The sequence below is a fragment of the Musa acuminata genome, chromosome BXJ3-10 (assembly GCF_036884655.1).
Source record: "Musa acuminata AAA Group cultivar baxijiao chromosome BXJ3-10, Cavendish_Baxijiao_AAA, whole genome shotgun sequence".
Taxonomy (NCBI): Eukaryota; Viridiplantae; Streptophyta; class Magnoliopsida; order Zingiberales; family Musaceae; genus Musa; species Musa acuminata.
The window spans coordinates 29,522,526-29,545,443 of record NC_088358.1 but is presented as its reverse complement, the minus strand read 5'-3'; the positions used below and the strand labels follow the sequence as shown (position 1 = coordinate 29,545,443).

General features: G+C 41.8%; 5 protein-coding genes across 7 annotated transcripts; 2 read left to right on the top strand and 3 right to left on the bottom strand.

The window, feature by feature from the left end:
* Nucleotides 1-211: 211 nt before the first annotated feature.
* On the top strand, nucleotides 212-1,521 carry LOC135650503 (uncharacterized). Its single transcript, XM_065169905.1, has one exon. The coding sequence runs from the start codon at nucleotides 727-729 to the stop codon at nucleotides 1,186-1,188; it is 462 nt and encodes a 153-aa protein (XP_065025977.1). The 5' UTR covers nucleotides 212-726; the 3' UTR covers nucleotides 1,189-1,521.
* Nucleotides 1,522-2,683: 1,162 nt separating this feature from the next.
* LOC103968735 (uncharacterized) lies at nucleotides 2,684-7,935 on the bottom strand. 2 transcript variants are annotated; one of them, XM_018819719.2, is made up of 10 exons: nucleotides 7,649-7,935; nucleotides 7,246-7,439; nucleotides 5,586-5,764; nucleotides 4,832-5,116; nucleotides 4,690-4,748; nucleotides 4,511-4,547; nucleotides 4,322-4,393; nucleotides 3,838-4,165; nucleotides 3,120-3,277; nucleotides 2,684-3,039 (listed from the first exon to the last, which is right to left on the bottom strand). In XM_018819719.2, exons 1-10 carry the CDS (start codon nucleotides 7,794-7,796, stop codon nucleotides 2,892-2,894), a joined length of 1,608 nt encoding a protein of 535 aa, XP_018675264.2. In that variant the 5' UTR covers nucleotides 7,797-7,935; the 3' UTR covers nucleotides 2,684-2,891. The 2 variants fall into 2 exon arrangements, with proteins under 2 accessions (XP_018675264.2, XP_018675262.2); XM_018819717.2 differs by having other exon boundaries at nucleotides 2,684-3,277.
* A 2,415-nt stretch (nucleotides 7,936-10,350) lies between these two features.
* On the bottom strand, nucleotides 10,351-10,758 carry LOC135651456 (uncharacterized). Its single transcript, XM_065171526.1, has one exon. The coding sequence runs from the start codon at nucleotides 10,756-10,758 to the stop codon at nucleotides 10,351-10,353; it is 408 nt and encodes a 135-aa protein (XP_065027598.1).
* A 1,192-nt stretch (nucleotides 10,759-11,950) lies between these two features.
* On the bottom strand, nucleotides 11,951-18,934 carry LOC103968732 (ABC transporter G family member 7). Its single transcript, XM_009382038.3, has 11 exons — nucleotides 18,617-18,934; nucleotides 18,091-18,281; nucleotides 17,807-17,957; nucleotides 17,160-17,292; nucleotides 16,214-16,415; nucleotides 15,452-15,728; nucleotides 14,896-15,027; nucleotides 13,717-13,937; nucleotides 13,181-13,393; nucleotides 12,948-13,032; nucleotides 11,951-12,384 (listed from the first exon to the last, which is right to left on the bottom strand). The coding sequence occupies exons 1-11, from the start codon at nucleotides 18,854-18,856 to the stop codon at nucleotides 12,229-12,231; spliced, it is 2,001 nt and encodes a 666-aa protein (XP_009380313.2). The 5' UTR covers nucleotides 18,857-18,934; the 3' UTR covers nucleotides 11,951-12,228.
* Nucleotides 18,935-19,459: 525 nt separating this feature from the next.
* Nucleotides 19,460-22,423, top strand: LOC135651078 (beta-glucuronosyltransferase GlcAT14A-like). 2 transcript variants are annotated; one of them, XM_065170870.1, is made up of 4 exons: nucleotides 19,460-20,245; nucleotides 21,366-21,414; nucleotides 21,494-21,609; nucleotides 21,671-22,423. In XM_065170870.1, the coding sequence occupies exons 1-4, from the start codon at nucleotides 19,747-19,749 to the stop codon at nucleotides 22,210-22,212; spliced, it is 1,206 nt and encodes a 401-aa protein (XP_065026942.1). In that variant the 5' UTR covers nucleotides 19,460-19,746; the 3' UTR covers nucleotides 22,213-22,423. The 2 variants fall into 2 exon arrangements, with proteins under 2 accessions (XP_065026942.1, XP_065026941.1); XM_065170869.1 differs by having other exon boundaries at nucleotides 19,463-20,245; nucleotides 21,335-21,410.
* The last annotated feature ends 495 nt before the right edge of the window (nucleotides 22,424-22,918 follow it).

Here is a 22,918-nt window from a genome sequence, read left to right as displayed (position 1 = left end):
GATTCATCCTGTATCCAATCCACTCGACAATGGTTGGCTGGAGCTTGTTCTACACAACTCGAGTCTTTCTTTGTGCTTTGGTTCACATGGAAGCATGGGGGAAAGATTTGGGCCCTCGGACAAGGACAGAGACAGCTTGCAAGCTAAAGCACACCAGCGGGCAGTCCTTCTGGGGCAGCGATGGTGAATGGGGCCAAATCAAAATAAAGAAGAATGCACGGTGAAAGCAAGCTGGAGTTGGCACTTTCGTCACTGGCCAAAACACCATCAGATTGAGATGAGTCGATTGCCGTCAGCATGCACTGGCACAGATGAGCAGACTCCTCCCGTGTTGTTATTCTCTGTGTCCTCTCTACTCCTATAAAGAAGACACGAAGAGAGGGCGTTAGGTGACAGACCGAGCAAATGGCACTTTGGCCTCCCGCTGATGCTTCTCCCCGTCTCTTTGTTTCCATCATCGTTTTGTCTGCTTCCATGCACGACCTAATTCCTAACTCCCAGCCCATGTGCTCTCCTTGCTAAACAATCCCACATCAATAGCGACTGGTTGCCAAATCTCTCCCCCTCCCACCCACAACCCTTTTTTAAGTACCGGCATCCACAGGCATTCCTCAGTGGCTTGCTGCTTAATTTCTTCCTTGCTCTCTCTCTCTCTCTCTCTCTCTCTCGATCTCGACGAGTGCTTATGCCCCTTGCTGTGTTCTTTTAGTCGCCGGGAGACATCTCATGGGGAACACTGCATGCGCGCCATACGCTGCTGGCTCAGGTGGATCCATAAAGGTGATCAGCAGCGACGGCAAGTTCGAAGAGTACGTGCACTCGGTGAGGGCGGCGGAGCTGATGGTGGAGAACCCGGGAGAGTTCGTGTGCGACGCCGACCACCTCAGCGTGGGGTGCCGGATCCTGGGACTGGTGGCCGACGAGGAGCTCGAGAGACGCCGGCTCTACTTCCTGCTCCCGATGGACTTGCTCTTCTCGGTGCTCACCGAGGAGGAGATGGCAGCTCTTTCGTGCAGGGCCTCTACCGCGACGAAGAAGAGAGGGGTGGCCAAGAACTTTGGGAGGAGGATTCTCCCCGTCCTCAGTGCAGAAGCCAAGCGAGCGAGCGAGACCACCAGCAGCGTCAAGAGGATGTCGACGCAGCGGTCATGGAAGCCGGCACTGGACACCATCGAAGAGGTTCCATGAACAAAGCCCATAGAGTAGGTGTCGAGCATCAGCAAAAAATAAGCAACTCTTTATTCTTTGGTCACATCTCTCGGTTTTCATTTACGACGACATCCGAGGATTCGATTTCAGATTCTACACTGACACTGTCATGACTTTGCTTGGAGTTTATGGGCTTTTGAATTAAGACGGGTGAAGACAGATTTGAGTTTATGGGTAGGGAAATTTTGTGTTTTGTTTTGTTTTTGTTATGTGATTATAAAAGTGAGTCTCGAGTCGTATAATTAATATAAATGTCATTTGTCACAATTACTTTTTTTTTATGACGGAGTGAAATAAGAACGCTTTTTAGGACAGAGCAAATCCAAACGCTAATATCTATCTTTTGATGGTTTATAGGAGGATCCTACATGAACAAAAACAATATAAAATTAAAGCAACATGCATATAAGGGCATAAAGCTTTTTTTTTGCTTATGATGTGAAATATTTTTATGTGGTACCAGTAAATTTGTCAGCTGACCTTTGGTGTCTTAGTGTGTTGGGACACTAGCGTTGACTTTAGGCTTGTCTTGTCCCATGCGCCAGTGCTGTTGAATCAAAATGATCTCATGAAAGACGCCACTATAAGAAAAAGTAAGTCGAAGATATGATTCAAAGGCATTCGATCACAAACAAGAAGGTTGTCAGTCGAACTCTTTCGAAACAAGGTGAATCCAAGTCATCAGGTGGGACGACGAAAGTCAACCAAGAGTAGTATCATGGAGCTAATCCTACATCAAAGCTTCTCGTCTAAATGCCAAACATATCATTCTGTTGGTAGGCAACCGATACAGAACTCATCAACTCCATTGGAGCTGTCAAGGATATCAACACCCGGGGGCACCGAAGAGTAGCAATATTATATACAGAAGAATAAGAGAGAAACGGGAAGAAAGGGACGAATACGACGAACCGTGGAACCAAAAGCATGATGACAACGTTGAAATATGTTGATGGAATGCACCTTTGGTTAAAGAGTTTAAGTGTCGTACCGGCTGCTCAAGCAAATTCCATCTGAGGTTTTGATCTGTCGGCCACCTTTGAGCTCTCCTCAGACCTGATCACTGTCATAAGTGTTTCCACAACTTGAGTAGAAAGTATAATGAAGCAGTGATTACAGATATCTGATGCAATGCACAAAAGCCAAGCAAAGTTTTATGTCAGGGTCATGTCAGTGTCAGTACACATCGATCCTAGGATACACAACATCTGATGGAGCAGTTGTGATCAGTACAACAAAGCCATTCAACCATCAATCTGCAGGTGGTCCCTTTAGAAATATAAGTAACAGGAGAGTAGCAGCTCCACATGATGATACTACAGGAAGGACCACCACAGAGGCAATGATGCAACTTGAGATCCTGGATGAGGAAGTACTTTTGTTAAACCTGCCTTCCAATCCACCTGGCCTCAACAGAACAAGACTCACACCAATGCAAAAACAGATGGCAAAGACTGCACAAAAAACACCAAACTTGAAAAGAGAAATAAACTTAATATTATATTTCTTAAGGCTCAAAAACCTATTGAGTTTTTAGAGTTACAGCAACTGCACTAGAGATAGGAATTTGATACATATCACCACAAGTGACGCTTTGCTCCACTTGGGTTGCGATTTCGATATAAATGCTAGAAGAGTTGTATGTATTGCTTGTATACTAGGAGATAATTTAGATCATTTAATTAAGATACTGCTATCTGAAAAAAAAAAAAAAAAAAAAATCTTAACTTCAGACGGCAGCACAAACACCTCCTCCCTTGTGGGGGCGGTTTGCGTTGACGATCCACAAGATAAGGCACAAAAGGACTCCGATTGAGATGAGTGCTAGTCCTGCATTGACCATCCGAAGGTTATTTTCCAGTCGAGGACAGTAGAGAGTGGTGATAGTGTTGAAGGTCTCTCGTACAAACTTGCAGTCCTGAAGACTGAGTAGGAATGGTGTGTAGTGGTAGAGGGCATAGCTCACGTTTACAGCCATGGCCAGCTGATCGTAAATGCCAGGGGTAAGCCTTCCACGACTGACACATGAACCTGAATCAGCCACCTTGCATGTGTAATTCTCCCATACCTGAGAAGTTTCAACATGTGAAAGCCTGTTAATATTAAATGAGTACCCTAGGAGTCAGAGGAGAGCTTTGAAGGAAATGAGACAAAATGCCTGAAAAATGATCCAAGGGCCAGTTAATAAATATCTGCTACTGATCACAAATGGAGAGATCATGTTATACAGAAGAGCTTTGAGGAGACCGCTGAAGTTGAGGAGCCAAAATGCAAAGCCTATTTGTCATTTAAGTGAATTTTGTCTCCATAGTTTCAGTTTCAACCATGCAGGTCACAGTAATGAAAATAAGCAGAGCCTGTAAGTACTATAGTCACATCAAACCAGAAGGTGCAATATCTACCACAGGTTACCAAAGATGGCTAGGATATAACAGACAAATAAACTAGAGAATCAGCATGTAGAACAGCACATACCAGCCACCGAATGCTTGTTTCATTTCTTGAGTTGAAAAAAATTCAGAAGAGGGTTCGTCAAAATAGTACAGTTTACTTTTCAATTCTTCGTGAAGATATGAACTAAAGGAAAAGCAAACTAAGGACTATTCTTAAGGGCTGTTGTTTACATACCAGTGATGCATTAGCAACCGACGCCTCGTCAGGGTTGCACTGTCGATTTTGCAGGTGGAAATCATAGGGAGAACAGAGATAAGGAACCATGGGCCCAGACTGGTTGTACGAATAAGTTTTCTTCAACCGAGACGAGGTATCTGAATTCACAGATGAAGATATTGCTGTGTTGACTATGTTTACAAGCTGGTAGACTACTACTTTACTTTGGTACAGAGTGTGATTTGTGGTCTGCTCATCGACACATGGGAGAACATTGCTCAGGGCTGTCTCGGCATAAGGATAACGAACCCATTCACCCATAGCTGTACAAGTATCAACTGTAGCACTGCAGAAGAAAGCATTTGTGAATCTTCTGATATGCCAAAGTGAAAACCATATTTGTTGTGCTCCCTAGGTTTTACGGAACATCATGGATAAGTTTGTGATTGATAAACAACAGGACAAATGAAAAAAAGGAGAACTAGAAAATTAATATTCTTACTTGTGAAGCATCACAAAAGTTCCACAGAGAACAAAGGTAAATGCCACAAGTAGCCAACCACTCATTATGAATCTGAAAGATTATACATAAGAAGAAGCCTAAGGAGTCTTCTAAAATCTTTATTCAAGATGAAAATACACCATAGTCCAGAATTTATCTACGCTGCAAACCTGCAACTTCTCAACTTACATGTAAATCGTGTGTCTGTACCCACATATTGAAAACACTGCAGCAGAAAAAAGTGGGAAATGCAAATTGCATGTCAAAGTCAATATGAGAATTAGTCAAAAAACTAAGACACAGCAAACAACAGACATGAATAGACAAGTCAGAAGATAATGCAATATAGCGAATTAGAGATTACATACCAAAACCAAGTGTGGCCAGCAAAAGCATCAAACAGGCTACACCGATCAATGTGCAATGCCTAAACAAAGAGAAAATGAAGCATGGAATATTAAGATGAGATACACAGACCAAAGAAGTAGCAAAAATGTCGTAAATGCATACACAAAATCAATGCCTCCTTTAATTTTGCCAGAATTTTGATCTGTTTTCTCTGAAAGAGCATTAGCTGCATCATCTAAATTTGTATTCAACTTGTCAATTTCATTCTGAGCATCTGGTGGAAGATAGACCTCTTCAACATTGACAGTCTTTGCAGAGGATAGAAAGTCGGTGACATTCCTTAGAATCTGAACTGTAAAATCTGATTGGTTGACTACAAAACTCAAGGTATCCATCACTTCGTCATGAAATTCAGCCTGTTCCACAGAAAGCAGAATGCATCCAGTCCTGCATGGAAACAAATTTGACGCATAAACTAGGAAAGAAGCATCTGAAGAATGGAACGCAGTAATCCAGAGATTCCAAACTTCTATGTCAACCAGATGACACTAAACTGTTTTCGAATTGTATCTCAATCAGATCAATGGTTCAGATCTTAAAATGGTCTACAACTTATTTGACATACTAACCATATTAACTATATCCATTTTCAGGCTTCTTATTTGATGACATACATGATACCACTCCAGACAATATGAATGTGCCAAAACATCTCAACAATGTAGATCATGCTTAACAGTTTAAAGAAGTACCCGACATACTCTTGAGGATCTAGTTAGACAAATGACACTTAGCCATTTAACATACAATTTAGCGTTTGATAATCCACGTGATGATAAATGAGAATTTTCTCATGGAGATATTGTAAAGCTTAAATTTTGCCCAAAGAAAAAAGTTAATAGCTTAGGAACATTACGACGCAACACAAGTGAAGACAAACAGCAACATAAGACAAACACGTTGTTTGCAGAAAGAGCCTTCATGTTTGATTTGTGGTCCCCATCCACAGCAGAGACGTATAGCTAAAGCCAGTCCAAAGGAAACCAACCACAGTAGTGCAAGGAGAAACCCAGCAGCTCCTGTAAAAGCAACAGACTACACAAACAGCAGTTAATATATAGCAAAAGACATCTAATAATAATTTAGGGGTCAATAGAAAGAACAAAAAATCGATTTCACATTTTGAAAAAGATGCATATTTGACTGGATTTAATCCAAGCAGAGACATTCTTCACTCCTTGAATAGTCCAATCATATTTGGTGGGATCATCAGCAATACACAATCCCAATTAATAGAATACTACGGCAAACATAACTTAATATTTGCCTGTGTATTTTAAAGAAGAACATGATACTAAAAAAGGGCAATCAGTTTGAAAACCAGTTTGCATCTTTAACAACATCAAAAGATGGTCCAGTTTATTATGAGTCGAAACTGAATTTACCGGATACATCATTATGGGAGACATGCATACTCCAAAATAACTGGATACTATGACACCATCAAGACTATGAACCAAAATAGAAGATCATAACAAGATTTCCAATTATCCGACCCTAGCTATAGGATGGAATACAAAGGCAACCTGAAAAAGAAATGGACCCCAGGAGATGCTCTAGACCAGCTACATGGAATGCCACCCTTTATTGTGATTCTCTGGTCCAGCTTATTATGAGTCAAAACTGAAATTACTGGATAACATCATTATGAGGGACATGAAAACTCTGAAAGAATTGGATAGTGGATACCATGACACAAGTAAGATTAGAAAAAGGTATACCCTGTGCGTGAGGCTCTAGCCATTGTGAGATCTGGGAGAGGTACCTTACCATTGTATCGAGGCTACCGAAGCCCGCCCTCTAAGCAAGCAAGATTATCACCAAAATAGAAGATCATATCAAGCTATCCATGCATCAGACCACAACAATGGAATGGTACAAAAGGGCAATCAGAGAAAGGAATGGATTTCAAGTGATGCTCAAAACCAGCTGCATGAACCACACCCTTCCTTTTTTGTGCATCCTTGGACAGTGTCTCATGGGGCCCAATCTACAATCCCAGAATGAGTACACACAGATACCATCTGTAGCGAAACATTCATCAGAAACAAAGTCATGCAAGTCTAGCACTAAATTGGGTAAACAATATATTTCTCTTGACATTCCACATCCATCCTCAATCGTCTTGCAACTTGATGAGCAAAATGAAAACAGAACCAACGTAGGTGAAACACTAACCGGGATCTATTTATCTGGCGTCGGTAGAATTCCATTCACAACTCCAAGAACACAGATACAAATAAAATTTAAAATATCATGTCAGAAACAGTAATGCAATCTCTGCTAAGACCACAAGAAAAGCCCCAAACCCTGATTGATTAACATGCATAACAGGGATAACAATAAGATATATACAAATGAGTGCAATTACACTTGAGAAGAAAATATATAGATTCCCTTTATGTTTGTTGATGAGCATAGTCTCTATCACAAATCAAAGCCATCTTAGCCCTTAAGATATCATAATATAACACAACCATGTTAAAGCATGAAAGAGGAGGACTTGATGAACTCACCGCCCAGTAATGCTTGTTGGTAATGTCCCAGCCCCCTCGATACATCCTGAACTTGTTAAGAACGTCCGGCCTCTTCGTCCTCTTGGCCGCTAAGACCAACGGAAACCTCGCGTCGGGAGCCGTGGCGACAGGCCCCGACGCGATCGACGTCAGCTTCAACAGACCCTTCTCCCATGTCGGCAAGTTCTCTCCCCCTTCAATTTACATCGTCAACCAAGGAATCCATCAAACGGGAACAGCCAAAAAAGACGGAAAAGAATCTTATTGCATGAACAATACATATCAAATCGATCGAAATCCCAATAAACGTTCTTTGGAATCAAGAATTCAGTCTCGACCGAAGGTGACGGGATCGGATCCAAGCTTCAAGAACCAACAAAGAACGAAAAATAATCTCACCGACCTGGGATGGATTCTCCGGCGGTCCCTCCTCCAAACGCGGCCGGCGCCGCCTCGGAGACAACAACGAAAGCGGCGGAGGCGATGAACAACAGGACGACAGCTCCACCTCCGCCTCGGCCGCCGCCACCAGCCCCGGCGCCAAGGTCCATCACCCGATCGGAGAAAAAGATCCAGTAGGGGTTCGATCTCAGCCCCCGATGACAAGAAAAGCCGGGGAAAAGAGCGGCAGCTCTGCGAAGGTGACGGCTTTTAATCGGCGGGAGTGGAGAGAAAGTAAGGAAGCGAACGGGGGGTGCAATGTCTCATACCTCGAACGTTACCCGCAATGACGTGTCGTCTAAAAGGCACAACTGTGTGGATTGCGATGGAAACTCCGTGTGGGGTCCGTGTTTGCTTTAAGGTCAAAAGCAAGCGCCACGTTGTGGAGTCATGAAACGGGTCTCTGTCTTTGGTGGACTTACGTAACGCTTTGGATGGGGAGCGGTACGACCGAATCGCCTGCTGACCCCGTGTCGTGAAAGTGAAAGGAGTGCCCTGCGATTCTGAGGTAATCACCAAAACGCCACTGTTCCGTTTCCTTCGCTCTAACCAAAGTGCGCTTTGAGTGCGCCACGATATGCGTGTTTGTGGCTGGTAGTAATATTGTTCACTTGTTAGGGGTATTATGGGGTACGAAAAAGAGAACGAGGATCTTCTCTAATTATACGAGCATTTGGAACCTTTGAATCACATCCGAACCGTCCATTAGAGCTAAACCCCATTCATCATCCGCAGGATCTTAACACCGTATCCAAACCGTAAGAACAAAGATTTTAGCTTGGAGAGAATCCCACCTGTAGGTTTGCGACACTGATTGGAGCCGTGCAATTATGATCGTACGGCTATGAGAAAAGACAGGAATTTGTTTGCTCGTGCTCCAAATAGTGTGAGCATAATAGAACGAGAAGACCATAAAGATAGATACTGTCATTAGATGGCTTTACCGTGAATCAAACTAAAGGAGGAAAAGAACCTGTTCCACCAAAAGGGTCGGCCAAGAATTTTCTCTCGCCTGAGTATGCTCCTGAGGAAGCGAGAGAAGGGAAATGCTTAAGCAGGGACTGGTGGGATTTCACCAATTACTCAGATTGGTTGGAGACAAAGAGGATGAGATTTCCTTTGGTTTGACACTCAATAGTAAATGTATATGTCTGCTGTATAAGAAGCAAGATTACGATAGTGATGGCTGCTAATTTATACGATTCTAAACGAGATATCTTATGCTGGAGCATGTGTCTTCCAGTGACATCTTAGCTTTCTCAAGATTCTTAGGTAGGATATGAGTATTCTGTTCTAGGAAAGAGATGGTCCGACTATCTAGTTTTGGATGCTTGCATGTGATGCAGTGGGAAGAGAAGAGACTGATTTGATTGAGTCTGTGGATGACAAAACAATGCATCTGCGATGGAAAAGGAGGAGGAAATAAAGCAGACAAAAAGGAACAAGAATAAGAACAGGGGGACCGCCGGGTACAAAGCTGCGATGCAACCGACGTTTTATTCTACTGTTGTCCATTCAGGTGGTTTGACTTGAAGGTGACCGTGCCTTCTTCTTCTTCCTTCGTGCGTGATCGGTGGTGGCTGCAGACACGGAGGAAAAGGTGGAATAGATTAAGGGATCACACCATACCACATGGCCTTCCGCCATGCGAGGGAGCACGTCAGATGGTGGAGTGCACGCTGGGTTTGGTATACTGTTGCTGCTGCGTGATGGTGTTGATCATCTTTCACAGATGATTAGTATCTCTTCGTAGGCTGGGATGGTTTAGCATACGGCTGCTGGTTAATTAAGAAGAGAAAAGGAGAAGGGTGCACATGTTGTCGCCTTCCTTTTCTGGTTTTCTCCATCCTTCTCTTTCGGAGGAACCGATCGAGCGTGGAAGATAGACTGGTCTTCTTCAGAAAGCTATATACATAACTGCCGATCATAAATGTTCTTAATCGACCTTTTCTCGAACGGCTTTAACAAGTTATAGAATTCAATGGAAACGAGTTGAATATACGATGGAAGCTTTACGGGTTCGGTGCAGAAACAAAAGATTTCTTAGGCACAAAAGGACAATTGATAGAACCTTTCAACCACTACCAAACTCAAAAGTAGTTTACATTGATGAACTACCATTCTTAGTACTGAAGAAGACTTCAACTGCTATCTAATATAAAATCACCAGTAATAAACAATCAAGCCTTAGGCAAGGAAGAAGCATACTGTTCTGAGCCTCAGGGAGGTCGGAGGTGGTTATGGAAGATCTACTGCACTTACTTCTTTGGACTGGTCTTCCCTTTTCCTCTCCTATAATGGATATAAAAGTTACAATCTACAGACATCTGTTTGCGAGGGCAATCTACTCCTGTCCGCAAAGATGAGGGTTGTATAAGGAGGAAGAAGAGATGGGGGATGCGTGAGTGTGCTCAGGAGAGACAGTGTGGTGGGATTTTGATGCTTGTCGCTGTGCTTCCTTCCTTTTATTTGTTTGTTCGATGTATGATAGAAAACTCGATTGCGATTCAAACAAAACCAACCATATAATGGTGTTCTGTGCATAATGGAGTTGAGGAACAATGAAACGATGGGTAAGCATCTAAATGCTAACAAAGCCAACTTGTTCCAACGTATGTGATCCCAGAATACATTGCTGCATGCAGACCATACTGAGCTCGGTCACTAGAACGATCGAGACATTAGTATCAAGATCACCGATGCCGGCATACTCAGCGCAAGCATCGCCATGGCGGCCAAGCCCACACCAGGGCGTGCGTTCAGCAGGAAGACCTGCAAAACCCCCATCAGCTCTGACACATCCGATCCGTATCTCGCGTGGTATCGCCTCTCCCACTCCATCCATTCCCTCGGGGCTTCGTAGTTGTTCTCCGCCACCTTCATCTCATGGATCCGCCTCCGAAGCGTGGCCATGTTCTCGTCCACAAGCCTGCCACCATAGTGCTGGCCGCCGCCGTCCTCCTTCCGAGCAGAAACCACGAGCCTTGATCTCTTCTTCTGGTGCAGGCTCGTTTTCACGAGGAGACGAGAACCCAAGGAGCAAACTGGGGAGACGAAAGAAGAGGTTGCCATGCTGTGTCGATAGATGATGCAGAGGATGACAAGAATGTGTGTATATATACATACAGGCACGGTGGTGGGACGCGGAAGCTTAAAGAAGAAAGCTGAAGGAAGAAGCAAACGTGTTGAGGTCGAAGAGCTCACGTTTTCGACGGCTGTGTGAGATCGATGTGACTGCTGTGGAACTTTCCTCGTTCTTATTAGCCCTAATCATAAGTTTGCTTACGAGGAGATCATCGACATGTTGCTGTCGGCGAATATAATATCGGACAACGTAAAGCTGTAAACCCATGCATGGAGAGACATGCGTGCTAGCTAAATCTTCCGGTAAACGAAGCAAAGTGTGGCCCAGTTTCCAGGTTTTCTTCTCTCTCTTTCTTCCTTGATGTGTAGATAATAAATGGCAATTTATTGGAGACGGGCGACGTGCATACCATTAATTTGATGTCTCCATGCTCATGCACAGAACCTTCGTTGGCTGCCAGCAAAGATCTGCTCGTATCCAAATTAATGCAGCCTCGTGTCTTCATCCTCCAATATTTGAGAAATAATTTTAAAATGAGATGGAAAAAGAAAAGCTTCTAATTTTGAGGGGTTCATTCGAGTCTTTCTCACACATCTTGATTCGTTCTTGTTTGCCTTCATTGATGTTTGGACGGCGGCACTAAACCACCCTTGTATCCCGAATGTTCTCGTTCTCCGACTGATCGAAAGGGCAAATCTCTTTGATGTACTTGGACGAACAGATGTTTTCTTTCCTCACGAACCAAAAGGCGGCTGCTGCCCTTCTCGGGTGCAAGTCTTCTCGATCTCGAATCGACCTCCTCTCGATCTACGCAGGGGCAAATCCAGTCGGTGTTCTTGAACGATGTTGAGAGTTCTGTACTGTTGTTCTTTCAGTGAGTTCTTTTTCGGAAGCTTTGCCGCGTCAATCAGCGAATACAACATTGCAGTCATTTTCTCGTCAAGAAAAACTTGAGAATTTTCTTCATGCGAGCAAGTATCTTTAAAAAGGGTAAAAATAGAAGAAAAAAATCATAATACAAGCTTTTGACAACAACTCTTCAGAGTGAAAGTATTGAAAGTTGTTTGCATGGCAATCACATCTAAATTCGATTTCGAAGATCTGAAGCATATATCATCAATCTCATCATATTCGTGGTTTTAGTTGGACTGTCTGCACCATGCAGAATAGATGCGGATGTAGGTAAAAGAATCAGTACTTGATGTGGAAATATTGAGTCTCACTTGCTTCCACATGCATTTTCTTAAAGAACTTGATACAACAATTACTACCCATGCCAGATTCTGAAGTCAGGCAAGAAAAAAGAAAAGCCTACTGCTCACAGAGAGTTTCAGAGTTTCTGATACTAGGGGAATTCAGCAGGAAATGAATTTGGTAGAACCAAATCCACTAACATTAGACCAAGTTGTAAGTACTTGTTGCGATTCCTGATCGCACTGACCTATCTATACCTGTTGTTAATGCGACGAATCAGGCAACACAAGCTGTTGATATTTTGGTTTGTTCTTCTTAAGCAGAAAGTAAGTGGTCCAGTACCAGAACATCAGTATTCTGGCCTGCGCAACAATGGTATCCCTCACTCGACTGCCTCCAAAGGAAAGCCTCTCCAAAGCCTGCCATGCCATAGAACGGAAGGTATTAATTGAAATCCTCAGAACAGTCACCATGCAAAAAATAAATACTAGTATGTTCAATGGACATCATTTTAAAGATGAGCCATTTTACGCTATTAGTAACTCGGACGTTGAGCACTTGACATTTGTCTTCTGTTTCTATCTAAGTAGTGATCATAGATATGCTGCACCAGGGATACACACATTGCATCCAGTTAATATGGGCTATTAGTGCTGCTGCAACCTAAACCGATCATCTTAGTTGAGAAAATGATAATGTCTTGATTCCCAATACTGAATTAATGGAAAATAGCATGTCTGAGATGAAAATGCAACTAAAAGATAATGCTCAAACTTACAGATCAAAGCAATATCCTCTGAGAACACTAAAATGCTGCACCAGTTTTCTATAATTATATGATTTATTAAAATCTATATTCATTTACTTGGCAAGTCTATCAGTATATTGACTTCATCATTTTGTTTTTCCTTTCTACAGGTTAATTCTGCATTTATCCTGGAGATGATGTTATGTGATAGATGCTTTCCGATTCCCCTCATACCTGTTCTCCAGTTTGGATATCATACGAATGTTGTTGTTCAAATTGAAGGCCACTGAATTCGTTAATGCAAAGCCCCTGGAAGGCCCTGAGAATGGAAAAACGAATATGGTTGTCACTAACTGATCCAATTCATGATGTCACGGAATAATTAGTACCATCTTATCGGAGGAAAGAAAAAAAAAGTGTCTTGTGTCACCGATGGTCTGATCAATAGTGTCACAGAATAGGCATACCATCTTATCAGAGAGACTCGAGGGATCCAACGGAAGACCAGAGGCGTATTCTCAGCATTAACATAATAACCACCAAAAACAATGAACACAGTCATCAGGGATGGCCCCACAGCCATTGCTGCTTCAGTTGAAGGAACCATAGCCCCAACTGTCAGACCCATTGCAGAAGCAGCAAAGGACTCCATCGTCACAATGCCACAAAACCTTGCAAACCTGCTTCAAGAGTTGTGTGTCAGGTATACACAAAAGCAACTAATACTATATTAAAACTGTGACACTCTTATGAAATGACTATGGCCTTGGTTTGCCGAAGCGAGATAAGCTGGATACTATAAATTGCTAGCATGATACATGGATGAAGTAAATGAGGAAAAATGGTTAGTAATTTGCTACTGTGAGAATCAACAAAAAACAATAGCATATGCTTGCCACTTGGAAAATAGAACCTAATGTGTACATGTAGATATCAACCACACATGAAAAAACACTACTGTATAATTAAAATAATATATAAGGAATAAACATCTAAAACTGACCTGGTAAGAGTAGGATGGAGACGAGCCATTGGATATAAAATTGTTCCAAACATCAAGGGGAATGCTGCTCCTATTGGGATTTCAGCTAGCAATTTGGACAAAAGATAAGGACCCAATGCATAGGAATCTTTGGCACGTTCTCGATCAACAATGGCACGCTCCTTTGGAAATACACCTACTGTTTTAGTTAGAGCTGCCATTGCTGTGTTAATTGCAGCCACCTTTAGCCAACAAAAACAAAGATCCGAATCAACTATGTGTTTAATTATACTAGCACTCTTGTTTTTTTAATATAATCATCAAGACAGAAACTCCAATGATGCACATTGCAAGTACTTTCTGGCGGTAATACGTCATGTATGCACAACTGAGTTTGGAATGCAAAACTACTTGAAAAATCCTGCCATGGAGAGAGAATACACGTGCACACCTCTATTTTGAAAAATTAAATTTACACAAGCAAATAATGGAAGAAAAAAAATCTATTTATCTAGTGCTTGTTATCTTGGTGAATGTGACTCCATTATGATTGATCTACCATTATGATTGATATATGTTCATAAATATCCCAATATGGGAAGAAAACAAATATTTCTATGTGCCAAGAAGTTTAACCTTCTCAAAAGAAAATTAGCTGGCATTTAAGAACATCCACATTTCATGCATTCAAATGCCTTTTAGACATTTTCTCAACAGCAGCATGATAATGAAACCCTTGCATTGTGCAAGGAAAGATATCTTGCAGATGATATTTACTCTGTTTTCACCAAACACTTCATATGATATACTCCCATCGATTAATCACAGAAGCTCACATTTCATTTGCCAAAAAATATTTTAGAGGCCCCATATTTTAGGAGTTTGCAACGTGGATCTAGGAGTTCTTCATTCCAGTTCTGTCCCATATGCTGAGGATACCCCATAGAAAACTCAACCCCCTTTGTTTTTAGTACACATGAAAAGCATATGTGCAGCTTTAGTTAATTCAGACAATAAAAGGTTTACACATCTCACTTCCACATGCTAAACAAATAAAGAATTATAGTTAATAACACAAGAATCAATTAAGAGATTGCAAGCCACCAAGCATGAATGTCAACCAGATCTAATCAGTTAAATAGCTAGTTTGCAAACAATTAAATGCACTAAAGACACGAGAAAACAGAGGGTGATGCATACTTGAAGAAGTCCCATCCTATCTTGTATTGATGTTTGAGTTCTTCCCATTCGCCAAAAAACAGATCCAAATATGATAGCTGATGCAATTGACATTCTTGCCCTAACTTTGTTTGTTGGACCATCACGAGAAGCCTGAGCACAATAACAGCCTCTAAATATTTTCAAAGCAAATATGAACAGTGACTATCAACACAGTGATTAATGATAATTTTCCTATTTAAGAAGAAAGAGTTATAAAAATTCTCTGGTCTCTTCACCCATATGGGGGGTCAATAAATTAAGAGCCAAATGACATAGAATCTGATAGTGTCAGTGAGATGTCATCTTGTTTTACATTAGCTAAAATATATTCAAGTTAATATCAGCTGGACATGGGATTTTTGGGAATTTTTCAAGATTATGGACCCAACACTCTGAATCTCCTGATGTCACACTATTGACAAGATATAAAATTTTCATTAAAATTAAGGACATCTAAGCAGCAGAACACCTCTCTCCAACCCTTTGTTTAAAGCCCGACAAAAGGAATTAAGAGAAAAGGTAATAGATGACAAACCTGCATCCATGCTCGCTTAAGGAGCAACTGGAACTGCCTCCACCAACCACTTCTCCTCTTTACCATGGTTTTCTTGCCAAATTTTGCGGAAACCTTGGAGTCATCCAACTGCATAATTGGAATTGTGCACTGAATCATGAAACTGCTTTTTGAGAAAGCTTCAATCAGATCATCAATTCTTTGCTGAGATGAATGCACACTTTCAGCTGAACTATAATCAACTGAAATCAGATCAGCCAGAAATTCAGCAGGGTTCACATGATCAGGACATTGGTACCTGCCAAAGAGGCATCAGGTAACTCAAGAATCGCAATAACTTGACAAGTCAGTATAGCAAGAAACTAGACATCAGTGTAAAAGAATCCCACTGGTATCAGTCACCAAAAAGTTTCTGATACAAACAATAAACCATTCCATGGCTGTTTTACTCTTGACACAATGATAGTTTGTTATTTGCATTGGCATGCTACATACTCCAGTCCATCATTCTGTTCCACCATACCTCCAATTTTGTGTATCTCAAGTTAATAGAAAATGGGAATTCTATTAACTTGAAACTTGCATCGATAGTTTGTTAACATTTTGTTCTATTATGATTCTGTTCTACTATATTCTGTTAATAGAATATGGGAATTCTATTATTATTTTGTTCCACTATTGACACAATGATAATTTGTTATTTGCATTGAAGGGTAACATGAAACTTCAAAAAACATAATCAACTTCTAAGAATAGCATATACGAGCCAGATAACTGAATAACCCGAATTTAGCAAAGTATGTCAATGGTTCATCCTTCGCAGGACCCATGTATACAAGTGCCCCCTCTGATAACAACACAATGTCATCGAATTTGCTATAAACCGAGCCTCTTGGTTGGTGTATTGAGCAAATAACAGTATGGCCATCCTCTGCAAGCTGTCGAAGTGTTTCCATAACCTTCTCTGCCTGGAATGCATCAAGACCTGCATGTAACACAGACCACTCACTATCAACATGTATAAGAATCAAGTCATAGTAAAACAATAATCTCTATCATTCATCTTAAAAAATCTGTTTCTTTTCTTTTTAAACAAAATTTCTCTCCGACAATATAATAGTGCTCACCTTTCCCCAATCCAATTAAGGACAGAATCTGTATTTGTTAATTAAATTTGCTTAAAATTATAGGTGAGGAATAATTAAAAATTATACACTTCTTAAAGCAGAGTGGTCACTTCGTGGACTACCGCCTACTCAAAAAGTACTTCTTTCTTGATCTACTGTCCAAAGTAGTAAATGTATATGACCGGCTATTATGTTACACAGTATAGTGAGCTATTCAGAAAAATGCATGTGGCCAGTTAATATGATTATTTCTTTTTAAACAAATTGTTCCTTCAACAGTTAAGTGCATCTTCCCTTCTCCCAAGTCCAGTTAAGATGCAGTATCTGTCCTCCTGAAAACTATATCAATGAATTTGTCTGAATTAGAAGGTATGAATGCAGTAAAATATGTAGTATACTCTTTAAAGTAGTTGTTAGTTTCATTGTCTACTTTCTAATCAAAAGAGTTTTTCTTAATCAACCACAAAATCAAATGTTTGCAGTCGTATATGTGAATGTGGCTGACAGCTGACTATTATATCACATGTAGTGAACATTCAGGAAAAGAACAATTCCGATTAAATTGGAAATAGAAATAACATATGATGATATGACAATGATACCAGTTGTTGGTTCATCTGCAAATATGACAGATGGACTAGCAATCAGTTCGCAAGCAAGTGCAAGGCGCTTCTTTTCACCACCACTGATTCCACGGACTTTGGCATCACCAACGATAGAATCAGCACAATTGACCTTTTTTAGCAAAATGTTATATCACCAACAGGGAGAAAGCAAATAAGTACAATGTATAAATTGCAGTCATCAAATGGAAAAAGAGAGAGAGAGAGAGAGCAAAAAAGTTAGGTACCAATTGTCGGTAGAAATATCTATCCTATGCATGTTACATGTGATAATTACTGTTAGCTTTTGGATGGAAAAAAAATTCAAAACATAAGTTAGACTAGATGAACTTTTAAATGAAAGGGAAAATAAATCTTATGTATAGGTGTTGCTATGTGCATTTGCAGACCTAGCATAGACAACAAAACTGGGGAACTTTTTAGATTATTCTTCGGGGAAGAGTTCACCAGAGAAAAGATTGGCATGAGTAGATTAATTGCCACTTGCTTAGTCTGTAATTTACCCTTGACTTTTTTCTGTCTCGATTTCTAGCTTCATTTGATGTGGAGTTTACTGAAAATACTGCTATCAAAACTCTTATTGGTATCATACTTCCATTTTAGTATAGTCATCTTTAGATGCTTACCAAGCCCAATCGGAACAAGATGCTGCTGACATACTTATCCTTCTTCTCTGCTAACCATGTCTGAGGAAGCTGAAGTTCAGCAGCCAGTAACAGCGTTTCTCGTACTGTAAGTTGTGAGAAGAAAAGGTCCTCCTGCCTCAAATAGGCAACCCTGCAATATAAAGATCCTAACTGGTGAAAAAACATGACCAATTCACTCTCCAGAGTGGCAATGCAGTGCGGTGGCGGTGGCACGCTAACAATCCTTGAAAAACCTAGATCAAACAATGTCCGAACCGACTTACTTATAACCTTCGCTTGGCATTGGCAATCCGTTAATATCCAAGTGTCCCGATAAGTGCAACCGGGGAGAAGCCATGAGCTGCCCTGCCAGTACATTAAGCAAAGTGGTCTTCCCCGAACCTGACGGGCCCATGATCGCAAGCAATCTTCCGGGTTTCGCCTCCCCACACACATTTGATAGCAGAAACCTTGTCTAGTAACAAAAAGAAGATGAAAACACAGAAAAAAAATGTACATGATTCGAACCAATATACATTTAGCAAACAATTCGATTCTTTCCAAATGCTTTTCAAATCAATTGCCCAGCAAACACTGATGCAACTATATTCGATCATTTCAGAACCTAAGGAATTAAATCCAAAGCTTTAAATGCTGAGTTCACCTAACAAAGGGACAGACGCAAACAAGTGGGGGTCGTCAAGCGCCTCTCCAGAAGCATATAGCAGGGAGAGAAGCGGCTGCTAGCATACGCACACGTGTGACAAGATAAGGGTACGGGGAAGGTTTCCACGGTCCATATATGCTTACCCGTCTGCCACGCTTATCGGAGAGAGTGCAGGTGATGCCGCTCCACCGGATGGTGACCGGAAGGACCTCGGCGGAGACCGGAGCCTCCTCGTCGCCGGCCGGCTGCTGCCCCTCGTCATCCTCCTCCTCCCCTGGCAGCGGGAGGGCGGGTCCGGCACCGGATATAGCCCGGAAGAAGAACGCCGCCGCCAGCGCCGCGAGTATGCGGCCCAGCCCCCTGCCGTCGAATCCTACCACCATCTCTTCTTTTCCTTACCCTCTGCTCTCACTTCCCCTGTGCGTTCGGAATCGAGGGAGAGGACAGGCATCGAGCTGCTGGTCCACACAAACGCCGAAGGATAGCTAATCGCAGGCGACAGCTTTGGGCCGCCGCAAGGTCAGTCCAATTTTTGTTTCTGGGCCGGGCCACAATGTTTGTAATATTCATATTTATTTATACCTCTATATTTTACTTTCGCGACTTTGATTGACAATGAGTTGACTGCTCAAATGACATTAACGTCCTTATAGTCCGTACAGTAAGATATTTCCACGGTTGGTGTGCCGACCCACCAACTCGCGTGAATTGCACGTGCAAGATAATATTCCATAACCAGCATTAACTTGCTATCCTAATCTAATTTGGTGAAGCACGAATTCACAAACAAATCACAACTTGCCATTAACCTTATCATCTATTCAATTAATTCTTTTCATTTAGTAAACTGTAATAATAATTATTATTTTTATTTATAAAGAGTAAAAAATTATGACGACAACTAAAATATTCCAAAATAATTGATGCCATACTTTAAATAGGCAATGCAATAAGCCCATTCACTAAGCATACGGAGCTCTGAAAGAAGACCATTTAAATAGCATTCCATTGTCGCAAGCAGCACATAAGGAACCGCTTCGGGAATCGGTTTCCGCCGTTGCCTCTTTAATCGTTGGGTCGGAGGAGCTCTCTTTCCGTTCCTGTCTTCCTTTCTACTCTCCGTCCGTCCGCCTCGAGATCGACTCGTCTACCGCAGACCCTAACCCCGTGGTTCTGAGATCGAGCGAAGCCGTGAAACTAGCTTAGGTGCGGTGCCCCCTCGATCCCCGGCGTCGAGCCTAACAGTAGCCCTAAACTCCATGCGCCTCGGGTCATGGCGGGCGGGAGATGGCTCTTCCCCCTCGTCTCCGTCTCCTTCGTCGCAGTCCTCCTCGTCCTCTCCGCCATCTCCGGCTTCATCGCCTCCTCAGCCTTCTTCGCTGGCCAGCCGGACGCCGCCGATGTTCACCGCGGCGCAGCCCACCCGCCGGCCTTCGCGTACTACATATCCGGCGGTCGCGGCGACGCCGCTCGGATGATCCGCCTCCTCCTCGCCGTGTACCACCCCAGGAACCGCTACCTTCTCCACATTTCTGCCGATGCCCCTAACTCGGAGCGCGCGGATCTGGCGATCCGGGTCCGGCTCTCGATGCCCGCCGTGAGAGCGTTCGAGAACGTGGACGTGGTGGGCAAGGCCAGCGCCATGACCCCGATGGGGTCGTCCGAGCTGGCTGCGAGGTTGCATGCTGCGTCGGTGCTCCTCCGCCTCGATGGTAGCTGGGATTGGTTTGTGACCTTGAATGCAGCGGATTATCCGCTGGTCACGCAAGACGGTATGTGATCCTGTTTCATAAAGATTTTTCTTTCGGATCTTAGTGGTAATTAGTGTTCCGTCTTGGGGTAAAGAAAATGGGAAAAGGGAAATTTTCTGAATTTTAAGCAATAAGAAATTAAGAAGCTTTTCCTCATTAAACCAAATGTGGATTGGGAGGGTTGGGATTTTTTTTTTTTACCCTTAAATATGTTAAAAATTATTGTTTTGTTGTTTCGATTTGTTCTTGTTGGTTCTTGCACTAGAGTGATAACAAAGGCCAATTGTGACCGTTCCAGATTTGCTATGTCTACCTAAAATTAGCATGAAATATATGCTTCTTTTAACTTTTAACTGGAGAAGTATTGCCTGTAAGTCCTATCTGAAACACTGGAACTCTTGTTTCTCTCACTTTGATATGCCACCGGAACATCAATTTGAAGACATGGAAGCACGCTATTTTGTTTTGTGAAGATAACCTGTAGCTGCACTTTGTAAACCAATCTAAACATTTGTCCCATGTGGATTTGGATATACCATAATTATTAAATGGTTTAGATCAGATTGGGAGCAAACATCATGGTGCTCTAACATAAGTAATCATGCTCTCTTTTAGTGCCTGCCTTCACTGAAGCTTTGTTGGAAAATGAAGTAGTTTCTGATCTAGGAACAGAGGATTTCCTTTGCCAAAGAAAGAACCTATTATTTTGCTTTAACAGATGTACAAATATGCACAGAGATAAATTAATGGGTTGTTTTATTGTCTCATGGTATTTTAATAAACTAAACATGTTGAAGACTTGATAAGTTGTAAAAGGCCAAAAATCATGCAGGGGTTCATGCTCATCTTATTCATATTTTTCGTACTAAAAATCAATAGGGAATTTTGCTCATATTTTGTTTGTTTATATGGTTGATCATCCTCATCTTGTTTTCTCGACTTGAATCCCTTAGTTGTTAATTGTTTCCGAGTATTCTTTTCTTTTGAATTGTATTTTGAAAGATGTGAAATATTTTGGTGTTGTAGAGAGTATAAAAAGCTCTTCAATGTTTTTAACTCTCCCCAGAGGGACTTTTAACTTATTAAATATTTGTCTTGTCTTTGTTTCAGATATGATTCATGTTTTCTCGTCTGTGCCTAGGGACTTTAACTTTGTGGATCATACCAGTGACCTTGGATGGAAAGAGTGGGTACATGCCATTTAAGTTTCATGATTTGTGAGATTTGTTTCTTCAGCTCCTCTGAAGTTCTCCTATTGTGTCCTTGCAGATATCAAAGGGTGCAGCCTATTATAGTCGATGCAGGCATCTATTTGGCAAATAGGAAACAATTCTTCCAAGCTTCACAGAAGCGGGACACTCCTGAGTCCTTCAAATTCTTCACAGGTAAAGAATCTTTTGTTTGTGTTTTAGATGATAAAGCCCATTCTTATTTAGCCACATGCAGGTTCGCCATGGGTTATTCTGAGCAGATCTTTCATAGAATACAGTGTTTTAGGTTGGGACAATCTTCCTCGAACATTACTTTTGTACTTCACGAATGTAATACTGTCCCAGGAAGGCTATTTCCATTCAGTCATGTGCAATTCCCCTGATTTCCAGAACACAACCATAAACAGCAACCTGAGGTACATGGTGTGGGATAATCCTCCAAAGATGGAGCCTCATTTCCTGAACATGACAGAATTTGACAGGATGATGGAAAGTGGAATGCCTTTTGCAAGGCAGTTCCATCAGGATGACCCAGTGCTCAACAAAATCGATGACAAGGTACTCGGACGTCGGCACCATCAGGCTGTTCCTGGTGCTTGGTGCTCCGGGCGCAAGAGATGGTGGACAGATCCATGTTCCCATTGGAGCAATGCCAACATCATGAGACCTGGTCCACAAGCTGAGAAGTTTGGTCGGGTGATGAAGGATCTTTTAGACAAATGGAAGTCTGATTCAAGGTCATGCAAAAGCCACGAGAATGCCACGATTAGTTCCTAGAACCTCAGTGGCGTGCCATTCAGCCATTTCCCCACGCAGGGAACTAGCATTGGTAGGATGGATTTTGATACGGAGGTGGTGGGTGGTTCATTGTTTTGATGCTGGTCTGGCTTTAAAATTTTCCTGTATATTATTCAACTAGCTACGGATGCATTTTAGAGGCCAGCGTGTCATCAAAAACCCAATAATATAACTTCTTTCTTTTAATACATGTAGTCTCATGAGTTGTATACGTGTATGGTTTGGTGTGTGACTCTGGAATCCTTTGCCTTGTATTGCATTTTGTGTAATTAGTCAAAACAATTGCATGGATGTGGCAGTGTGGACTTGAGATGAGCCACCCTCGGAGAAAGAAAGCACTATGGAAAGTTGTGATTCCGAGAGGCTCTTCAAAACACAATTTCTCGTGTGCAAATTCTACGATTACTGTAAGCAATAATAAGATGTCAGCCATTAGATGAAGTCATTGTTGATCTCGAGTGTGCGAACTCAAAAAGGATTCCAAAGTTAAATGATTGTGTACCGAAGGAACATGTGAATAAGTCAAGCAAAAAAATGATTTTAAGTCTCTTATTCCATAAAATTAGGAATCAGCTCGGAATTAAACTGAGAGAATCTATTATATGTATACTGAAATATGTTTTTTGTGTTGTTATACCTTTCTTTTTTTACTTTTCGTTTATTGTAATCAGATTATTTCTTTAAG